Source organism: Bufo bufo, chromosome 3, assembly GCF_905171765.1.
Source record: "Bufo bufo chromosome 3, aBufBuf1.1, whole genome shotgun sequence".
NCBI lineage: Eukaryota > Metazoa > Chordata > Amphibia > Anura > Bufonidae > Bufo > Bufo bufo.
In genome coordinates, this window is record NC_053391.1 from 701,261,211 (window position 1) to 701,272,526 (window position 11,316).

General features: G+C 45.0%; 1 protein-coding gene across 1 annotated transcript; it reads left to right on the forward strand.

Annotated features, from left to right (window-relative positions):
• The first annotated feature begins 5,994 nt into the window (after positions 1-5,994).
• LOC120994121 (olfactory receptor 52A1-like) lies at positions 5,995-6,945 on the forward strand. Its single transcript, XM_040422578.1, has one exon. It carries the CDS (start codon positions 5,995-5,997, stop codon positions 6,943-6,945), a length of 951 nt encoding a protein of 316 aa, XP_040278512.1.
• The last annotated feature ends 4,371 nt before the right edge of the window (positions 6,946-11,316 follow it).

Genomic DNA, 11,316 nt, shown 5'->3' on the forward strand with positions numbered 1-11,316 from the left:
AGCCACGCTGTGGAGTACTTGGACGCGTGTGATGGAGCATTGTCCTGCATGAAAATCATGTTTTTCTTGAAGGATGCAGTCTTCTTCTTGTACCACTGCTTGAAGAAGGTGTCTTCCAGAAACTGGCAGTAGGACTCGGAGTTGAGCTTGACTCCATCCTCAACCCGAAAAGGCCCCACAAGCTCATCTTTGATGATACCAGCCCAAACCAGTACTCCACCTCCACCTTGCTGGCGTCTGAGTCGGACTGGAGCTCTCTGCCCTTTACCAATCCAGCCACGGGTCCATCCATCTGGCCCATCAAGACTCACTCTCATTTCATCAGTCCATAAAACCTTAGAAAAATCAGTCTTGAGATATTTCTTGGCCCAGTCTTGACGTTTCAGCTTGTGTGTCTTGTTCAGTGGTGGTCGTCTTTCAGCCTTTCTTACCTTGGCCATGTCTCTGAGTATTGCACACCTTGTGCTTTTGCGCACTCCAGTGATGTTACAGCTCTGAAATATGGCCAAACTGGTGGCAAGTGGCATCTTGGCAGCTGCACGCTTGACTTTTCTCAGTTCATGGGCAGTTATTTTGCGCCTTGGTTTTTCCACGCGCTTCTTGCGACCCTGTTGACTATTTTGAATGAAACGCTTGATTGTTCGATGATCACGCTTCAGAAGCTTTGCAATTTTAAGAGTGCTGCATCCCTCTGCAAGATATCTCACTATTTTTGACTTTTCTGAGCCTGTCAAGTCCTTCTTTTGACCCATTTTGCCAAAGGAAAGGAAGTTGCCTAATAATTATGCACACCTAATATAGGGTGTTGATGTCATTAGACCACACCCCTTCTCATTACAGAGATGCACATCACCTAATATGCTTAATTGGTACATGCATAAAGAGGATGATGTGGTCAAAATACTCATTTGCCTAATAATTCTGCACACAGTGTAATACAATTATAGATCTGACCGTGATCAGTTTTGATCACTTACAGATACTATAAAAGTACAAATGCTGATTAGCGATACGCTAAACAGCGAATAAGTGACTGCGGTGCAGTGGGCCGGGCGCTAACTGATCCCTAAACTACCTAACCAAGGGGCCTAAACTATCCCTAAAACCTAACAGTCAATACCAGTGAAAAAAAAATTGGACAGTTTACACTGATCACTTTTTTCCTTTCACTAGTGATTGACAGGGGGCGATCAAAGGGGTGATCAAAGGGTTAATTGGGGTGCAGGGGGGTGATCTGGGGCTACAGTGTACTGTTGGTGCTACTCACAGTTCAGTCTGCTCCTCTGCTGGATACAACCGACGAAAAGGACCAGCAGAGGAGCAGACAAGCCATATAACAGATCATATTTACTAATATGATCTGTTATACGGCTTGTGATTCGTTTTTTTGAAAATCGCCAGCCTGCCAGCCAATGATCGTTGCTGGCAGGCTGGTGACGAACTTGTACTTTAACTTTTGCCGGCCCGCGATGCGCATGCGCGGGCCGGCTCTGACCGAAATCTCACGTCTCGCGAGATGACGCACGGATGCGTCCAGGAGGAATGAATCAACCACCCTCCGGACGCATCCGTGCGTTAGGCGGTCGGGAGGTGGTTAAGGACTAGTATAGGTGTGCTATCGATAGGTGTGATACACAGAGGGGTGCGATATACTTATACTTTTATAGTGAGTCAAAAACACATAGATCTATATAGTGATCACCTGGAAGTCAGGGGCCTAGGGGCTAGGGGCTTACTAGGGCCATTTTTATATAAGGTAAGGTTCCGGAAGCGGTCGCTCTTATCAGGGCGGGTGGTCTGTGGTTAGGCTATCAGGGCCAGAATAGCACCCCCCTGTAGGGCAATATCAGGGACAGTTCTTTGCCCACCCTGTCCTTCAATACCACATCATCATCTAGCCCAGGGATGGATGTTTTTTGCTTTCCCTCCGGGATTCATGGATGTGCGCTGGAAACTCCCGGATTGTGGTAGGACATATGGTTTCTGATTTGGTGCCGCCAAGCACTTGTTATTGCCGACCACATCTAGGCTTTTTGCTTAACTTTAATAATTTAATTTATTTTCATTTTGAGGGATAGCTTTTCCATTCACACGTCAGGAAAATGGGTCTGCATCCGTTCTTGAACCGTCCCGGCAGAAGTTTGTCCATCACTACTCAAGAGGTTGATGATGAGGATGAGACACAGTTGTCAATAAGTGAGGTTGTTGTTAGGTCAATTAGTCAGGAGGATGACCAAAGTAAGGAAGTGGGAGAGGAGGTGTTGGAAGATGAAATCACTGACCCAACCTGGGAAGGCGGCAAGCCGAGCAAGGACAGCAGTACAGAGGGGGAGGGATCCTCAGCACCGCAACAGGCTGGAAGAGGCAGTGGGGTGGCAAACAGGCCCACAACTGTTCTCAGGAGCACCTCCTTGCGGCAATCTCCCTTGCCATGGGGTAGGTGTTCCACAGCCTGGTGCATTTTTGAGGAAAGTGCGGACGATAAAAGAATTGTCATTTTCAACCTGTGCCGTACAAAAATGAGCAGGTGCATGAACACTAGCAACCTCACCACCACCAGCATGATCCGCCACATGGCATCAAAGCACCCTAATAGGTGGGCCGAACGCCTGGATCCACAATCTGTGTCTGCGGGTCACACCACTGACTCCTCTTCCCCTGTGTTACGTCCTGGGCAATCTCCTGTCCAAGACCCAGGCCCGGATGCTTCCCGACATGCACCTGGACCTTCGCAAGCACCATCAGCAACCACATCCACTTCTGTGTCTCAGCGCAGCATACAGATGTCCATACCCCAGGCCTTTGAACGATAGCGAAAATACCCAGCCACCCACAGGCCATAGCACTAAATGCGCACCTTTCCAAATTGCTGGCCCTGGAAATATTGCCATTTAGGCTTGTGGACACTAAGACTTTCCAACGCCTGATGGCGGCAGTCATCCCTTGTTACTCAGTCCCCAGCCGCCACTATTTTTCCCGGTGTGCCAACCCCGTCTTACGCCAGCATGTGTCTCGTAACATCACCCGTGCCCTGACCAACACAGTTATTGGGAAGGTTCACTTAACCACGGACACATTGACAGGTGCTTTTGGCCAGGGACGCTACATTTTCCTGACAGCACACTGGGCGAACGTTGTGGAGGCCAGGAGCGAGTCGTATCCTGGGATGGCATAGGTGCTACTGACGCCAAGGATTGCGGGGCCCTACTTCCATCAGGATTTCCGCTACCACCTACATTAGTGGCTGCAACCCCCCCTTCTCCTCCTCCACCACCTCCTCCACTTCCACCGCTGAATTCTCATCTCGCAGCACCAGTCAGCCATCAGTCAGTAGCTGGAAGCAGTGTAGCACTGCAGTGGGGAAGCGGAAACAGGCCGTGCTGAAACTAATTTGCTTAGCTGACAAACAGCACAGCGCTGCAGAGCTGTGGCAGGGTATAAGGGGCAAGACTGAGCTGTTGCTTTCACCACTCAACCTACAACCTTGCATGGTTGTGTCTGATAATGGCCGTAACTTGGTGGCGGCTTTGGAGCTTGGCAAGCTCACACACATACCATGCCTAACCCATGTGTTCAACTTAGTGGATCAACGGTTTCTAAAAACCTACCCCAATTTGCCTGAGCTACTGGTGAAGGTGTGCCATGTGTGTGCACATTTCCAAAAGTCATCTACAGCTGCCGCTGTTCTGGCAACTCTGAAGCAGTATTTGCAATTGCCAGCTCACGGACTGTTGTGAGACGTGAGCATGCGCTGGAACTCCACGTTCTACATGTTGGCCAGGCTTTGTGAGCAGCAGACAGCAGTTGTGGAATACCAGCTGCAACATGGTCGTCGCTTTTCCAGTCAGCTTTGCTCTTCACAAGCGAGGAGTGGGCATGGATGTCAGACATCTGTGAGGTTTTACGCAACTTTGAGGAATCAACACAGATGGTGAGCGGCGATGCCGCTATTATCTGTGTAACCATCCCACTTCTGTGTCTACTGAAACGCTCGCTGCTCACAATGAAGGTGGACGCTTTGCATGTGGAAGAGGTGGAAATGGGGGAAGAGAGTACACAGGGTGATAGCCAGACCACTATCAGTTCGTCTTCTCAGCGCGAATTGGATAATGATGAGGAGGAGGAGCAGGAGACGGTTGCCTCCACTACAGAGGGTAGTACACATAGCAGGTTTATTTCATCTAATCAGTGTGGATGGGCCGAAGAGAAGGAAGAGGATGAGGAGATTGAGAGTCATCCTCCTGAAGATGACATCAAAGTCTTGCCTTTTGGGACTGGCACACTTGGCTGACTTTATGTTAGGCTGCCTATCCCGTGACCCTCGTGTTATATGCATTTTGGCCAACACCGATTACTTGTTGTTCCCCCTTCTCGATCTCCATTACAAAGAGAACTTCTCATCTCTCATTCCTCTGGCTGAGCTGATGAGCAAAATGGTGCAATACCAGAAGATCCTTGTGGAAAAATTGCTCCAGAAATTTCCAACTGTCACAGAGTACATAGTTCCTTGGGCAACCAAGGAGGGGAGACAAGGGGAACACACAGCAGTATGTATCCAGAGTTTGAATTGGGGCCCCTGAAGCCTGGCTATGAAGCATATCCAGGCTGCTGCAGTGATCATTTGAGTGTCTGCCTGATAACCTTGCCATACATATATGATGCTTTGCAGGAACTCCTTGTTGGCTGAGCCATACATGTACAGAAGATGCCAGAAAAGGGTTAACAACTAAGCTTGGCCTAAGTTGCTCTTCAGGTTGTGTTTTTTTAGTTGATAATTCCAGATGACCTACAACAAGAACTGCTAGTCTAGTGTAATTCTTTATGGAGATTTTTAGAGTTAATCCTCGCACCAGCCCTAAAGGTCTCTCCACAGGGGCCGCTCCACACTGTCCCCAGACTTTCCAATCATTAGTGCTCTCCAGAGTTCCGGAAAAGCTTTACAGAGAATCCTGTTGGGGCGTCTCTCAGATATAAAGTCTCGCAGTCGGACAGGACGTCAGATCTGCACAGGTGAGTCTATGGATGCTGCAGCCAGAAGTCGATGGAAGTGGGGTTATTTCCTGTTTTTTTTGCATTTCTCTCCTGGACACTGCTATTACCCCAGACAAGCCAGGGTTTTTGTATTTAACCCTTGTCTCACTGTTTCTACCTGTCCTGAGACTGATGTGCTGTCCACACTTTGTGCTGATCTCCCACAATTTTTGCAGGAATGACAAATCAAGTTCTACCCTTTTGTCTACTATCCTAAAATCATCCAGGGGAATTAAAAGCTAACTTTAACCCCTTAAAGACCAGCCTGTTTTGGGCCTTACTGACCAAGCGTTTTTCTTCCTTTTTTTATCGTCGCGTTCCAAGAGCTATAACTTTTTTATTTTTTCATCTATATAGCTTTAAAAGGGCTTGTTTTTTTGCGGGACAAGTTGTAGTTTTTAATGGCGCCATTTTGGGGTACACATAACTTTCTAATTAACTTTTATTACCTCTTTCTGGGTGGGGGATAGGAAAAACAGCAATACTGCCACTGTGTTTATACGTTATAAATGTTACGGCGTTCATTTTTCGGCATAAATAACATAATTTATTCTCTTTGGCAGTGATACCAGATACGGTACATATCTTTTTTTTTTAAGTTTTACTACTTTTTTGCAATAGAAAGAAAAAAAATGTTTTTGCATTGCCACTTCCAAGACCCATAACTTTTTTTATCTTTCTTTCTATGGAGTTGTGTGAGGGCTTGATTTTTGCGGGACAACTTGTATTTTTTATTGGTATCATTTAGGAGTAAATTACGCTTTTTGATCACAAGTTTTTTCGGTGGCAACTAAGAATAAATTAACAATTCAGTCTTTTTAAAAAAAATTTTACCACTTAATAGTCCCAGAAGGGGACTATAACAGACAGCTTTTTGAAAGATTTTAAAATGCAATGTATCGTCCCTATAGTGCATTGCATTTTAATGTCAGTGCTATTCATTTGCATCAGGAACACTAGAAGATGATGAATGCCACCTTCTATCCCACCTACTTCATACTGGTTGGTATTCCGGGTCTAGAACATGGGGATATCTGGATCTCAATTCCTTTCTGTATCCTCTATATATTTGCTTTGCTGGGGAACATCATGGTGATAGTTGTCATCCTCACATCTCCAAGACTCCACCAGCCTATGTTTATATTCCTCTCCATGTTGGCATTTAATGATGGTCTTCTTTGTACATGCTTTGCCCCCAAAATTTTGTCCATCTTCTGGTTTGATGCTAGAGCCATTAGCTTTAATGGTTGTCTTCTACAGATGTTCTTCATTCACAGCTTCACCAGTATTGAATCTGGGTTCTTGCTTTCCATGGCGTATGACCGCTATATTGCCATATATAAGCCTCTCCGGTATAACTCCATAATAACCACTAGACTGATAACCAGACTGGTCATCGTGTTTGTGGTCCGGGCAGTTGTTCTGGTTGGTCCTTGTCTTGTTCTGATCAAAAGGTTTCCTGCTTTCAAGACCAACATCATTGCACATTCCTACTGTGAGCACATGGCGGTGGTGAAGCTTGCGGCCGCTGATATCCGGGTGAACAGTATATATGGACTATTTGTTGCTTTCACCATTCTTGGTGTTGATTTGCTTTTCATCCTCCTATCGTATACCATGATTTTCAATGCCGTCTTCCGTCTTCCATCTAAAGACGCTCGTCTGAAAGCATTTAACACGTGTACCCCTCATATGTGCGTGTTCCTGAGCTTTTACTGCATGGCCATATTCTCTTTCTTATCCCACCGATATGGCAAGAAGATTCCTCCTTATGTCCACATTATCTTCTCTGACATTTACCTCTTGGTTCCTCCCATGCTCAACCCACTTGTCTATGGGGTGAAAACAAACCTGATCCGTGAGGAAATTTGGAAAAGCCTAAAAAACTTTAAGATTCATTGTAGGGCAAGCTAGGAATAGTGATGAGAAGAGAACCTGTCATAAGATCTGATGAACATGGAATGTGAACAGAAGCCATGCACTGAAAAAGTATAAAAGCAATGAAGTAACTGTTCCCCGAACCCATGCTTTAACACTCTGGAGGGTTCGATGGGACTAGTCACTTTTCTGCTCAGAATGTGCTTTAGGTTCTCAACCTTTTCTTCTTCTCTGAGTCCCAACCGTCAACAGTTCAGGAATTGTAAAGAAATTCAGTCATTCCAATATAACTGTATTAAATTTATCAGTAAAATGTATACTACATACAAAAACACGGAGATGGTAAAAGAGGACAACGTTTTTACTCTGAGCTTTACCATGAACAAAACTAGAAATCGAGCTTTAAAATTCCAAGTTTATTTTTATCTTAGGACACATATAAAAAATTAAAATACAATCTCCTAACCATTTCCCGTGCACACTTTGTCATATCAATGCCATGACTATGTGTGCGATGTGCACGTGAAGCCGGTAGGTGATTGTATTTAATATAGCTATATGAGTCCAAAATAAACTTTTGGCAAACTGCCGATTCCCCGGGATTTTTGATGTATTGCTACGTGTGGACCAGCCCTGCCGTTTCGAGCACTGCAATATAGAGTTCATGTAAAGGGGGATATATAGGGCGGCTCTCCCTCTGATTGGTGATGGCAAGGTGCTCCAAACTGATGTCGCACTCTGTTCACCAAGTAAAGTCAATGAGGAAAAGTGTATGGGCACTCTTATAGATGGAATCACATAGACTAAATATGCAGTAGGTCAATAAAATGTATTAGTAGAATATGATACTAGGCTAAAAATGTAAGGTAAAAATAAAAGATAAAAGGAAATAAAAAAATAAAAATAAAAATATATAAAGTAATATAAAATATATACGAATATTCAAAAATGTGGCCTGATAATAGCAGCACTATGATGATTCAATGATCCAAGGGTGGAGAAATAATATACAGATGTCAGCTGGTAAGCTGTAAAAAAAACTGAAATAAAAGTCCCAAGATAAAGGCAAAGTTCATTCAAGTGGTATATCGTCTCAGCTATTATGCAGAGAGATCCATGTGAATAATGGATGTGGTATTGGGAACAGATTTCTTCATATTGATGATGCGGGAATAGATTGATACACAGCTCAGATTGTGACCTGAGACGGTGAAAAGTATAATTGATGTATTCAAAATAAGTGTAAACGAAGAAAAAATGTGAAAATACCAAAAGTAAAAAAGTGAAAAAAAGATATATATTAAAAAAAGTGATGAAAAAAATGAAAAAAAAAAATGCAAAAAAAATGCAAAAGATGCAGGGATATATATTATCTCTAGAGTGCAAGCATAGTTGAAGCGTATTGGTGCATGAATAGGTCAAGAGAGGTGATCAGAATAGCGGTATGTGAGCGCTATCAATTGAAAGAATTGTATCCAAGATGATGGTACACTTTCATTAAGAGTCTCTCTGGAGAGTGTGCCTTACAGTTGCTGATTACCACATTATCAACTTGGTATTTCCTACTGACTGATATTACTGCGATCTGAAATCTGGATTCAAAGTATAATCACAAGGTTCAATAGTAAAAATACAGTTGCAGAAGATTTCTCCGGTACTCATATATGCGCGGAGAGTGTCCTGTTCGTGGCGTCCCACGTGGAGTAAATATGGGGTAAGATTACCTCTGACTTTTATCTTTAATGATATCAGATAGAAGGTACCTCGCTTAGTATGAATGAGTAGTATGTATAGCAGATGCAGTCCGTTGGGACTGGTGGTCGGGGCACTGCTGTGTTTCGTTGCTCCTCTTTAGTGATCCCCGAATTGGCTTGTGGTATGGCCCCCTCTGTGTCTTTGGCGTCCCTCGTGTCTCCGGTGAAGCCTGCACAGGTAGTAGAGCTGGGCTGGCTTCCTGCTACTTCCTGTAGCGTGCCGATCACTGCCGTTATTGGTGGACCTTTTGCTTAAAAGCGCTTTCTTTGATATCAGTTAGAGCGATATTTAATAACGAATTGCCGGTTATGTTGCCATAACTCATATATATCCTATACGCCAGACGCGTTTCGAAGACTCTGCTGTCTTCTTCCTCAGTGTCTATATATTCAATATACAGGGTGGGCCATTTATATGGATACACCTTAATAAAATGGGAATGGTTGGTGATATTAACTTCCTGTTTGTGGCACATTAGTATATGTGAGGGGGGAAACTTTTCTAGATGGGTGGTGACCATGGCGGCCATTTTGAAGTCAGCCATTTTGAATCCAACTTTTGTTTTTTCAATAGGAAGAGAGTCATGTGACACATCAAACTTATTGGGAATTTCACAAGAAAAACAATGGTGTGCTTGGTTTTAACGTACCTTTATTCTTATATGAGTTATTTACAAGTTTCTAACCACTTATAAAATGTGTTCAATGTGCTGCCCATTGTGTTGGATTGTCAATGCAACCCTCTTCTCCCACTCTTCACACACTGATAGCAACACCGCAGGAGAAATGCTAGCACAGGCTTCCAGTATCCGTAGTTTCAGGTGCTTCACATCTCGTATCTTCACAGCATAGACAATTGCCTTCAGATGACCCCAAAGATAAAAGTCTAAGGGGGTCAGATCGGGAGACCTTGGGGGCCATTCAACTGGCCCACTACGACCAATCCACTTTCCAGGAAACTGTTCATCTAGGAATGCTCGGACCTGACACCCATAATGTGGTGGTGCACCATCTTGCTGGAAAAACTCAGGGAACGTGCCAGCTTCAGGGCATAAAGAGGGAAACACATTATCATGTAGAAATTTCGCATATCCAGTGACCCCCTTAGACTTTTATCTTTGGGGTCATCTGAAGGCAATTGTCTATGCTGTGAAGATACGAGATGTGCAGCACCTGAAACTACGGATACAGTAGAGTTCATGGCCTTGGGTGAACTGATGGTTCTGCTTTTTACATCTAAGGCTAATTTCACATTAGTATTTTCAATTCCGCTATTGAGATCCGTCATAAGATCTCAATAGCGGAAGAAGACTCTTCATTTTTTGTCCCCATTCATTGTCAATGGGTACAAAATGGAACTGAACGAAATGCTCTAAAATGCATTACATTCCGTTTGGTTGCGTCCCCATCGCAGACAGAATAAAGTTTTTCTGTTCGCGATGTGGTGCGGAGCAAGACGGATCCGTCCTGACACACAATGTAAGTCAATGTGTGATTTTCAATGGTGTTCAAGACGGATCCGTCATAGCTATAGAAGACAAAATGCAACCAGATCAGTTCATGACAAGTGCATGCGGCTGTATTATTGTAACAGAAATGTTTGTGCAGATCCATGACAGATCCAGAAAAAAACGCTAATGTGAAAGTAGCCTAAAAACTGAGAATCCAGACAAAATAGTGAACATGGCTGCACTCCCTCTTCAGTGCAGCCATGTTCACTATCAAGTACTGGGAAAAAAAAGTGTGGAAACTCACCCAAGATCCACTGCCACCCCAACCCCCTCCCCCCCAAAAAAAATAAAAAATAAAAAAATAGATATATATTTCGCAGAAAATTCAGTGCAACATAAAACGTAAACAAAAACTGGGGTGCTGGCTGGCTTGGCCTCAGTGGTGCTGACAGGCTTGGCCTCAGGGGGGCTGGCTGGCTTGGCCTCAGGGGTGCTGACAGGCTTGGCCTCAGGGGTGCTGGCTCGCTTGGCTGGGCAGAAGGAGTTTGGGAGACTGTGAGGCCTTTTTTTCTCCAAGCTGCTCCGGTAAAAAAATATTTTTCATTATACCTCAGGTCAGACCACCAATCAGACCCCCAATGTTAATCAGACCTCAGCTAACAGCCCCAATAAGATCCCTAATGTTAATAAGACCCCAATAAGACCTCAGATGCCACCTCAGCTCAGACTCCAATATGAATTACCCCCAATCAGACCTCAGATAAGAGCCCCATGCCTTATAGCAGTCCCCAGTAGCCTCATAGCAGCCCCAAGTAGCCTCATAGCAGTCCGCAGTAGCCTCATAGCAGCCCCCAGTAGCCTCATAGCAGCCCCCAGTAGCCTCATAGCAGCCCCCAGTAGCCTCTCCATCAGCCCCCAGTGCCTTTCACCAGCCCCCAGTGCCTGTCACCAGCCCCCAGTGCCCCTCCATCAGCCCCCAGTGCCTTTCACCAGCCCACTGTGCCTCTCACCAGCTCCCAGTGCCTCTCACCAGTCCCTAGTGCCTCTCCATCAGCCCCCAGTGCCTCTCCATTAGCCCCCAGTGCCTCTCACCAGCACCTAGTGCCTCTCCATCGGCCCCCAGTGCCTGTCACCTGCCCCCAGTGCCTCTCCATCAGCCTTCAGTGCCTCTTAATCAGCCCCTAGTGCCTCTCCATCAGCTC

Bases quoted from the DNA above. Each gene is read 5' to 3' on its own strand.
- LOC120994121 (XM_040422578.1), top strand. From the start codon at position 5,995: ATGATGAATGCCACCTTCTATCCCACCTACTTCATACTGGTTGGTATT.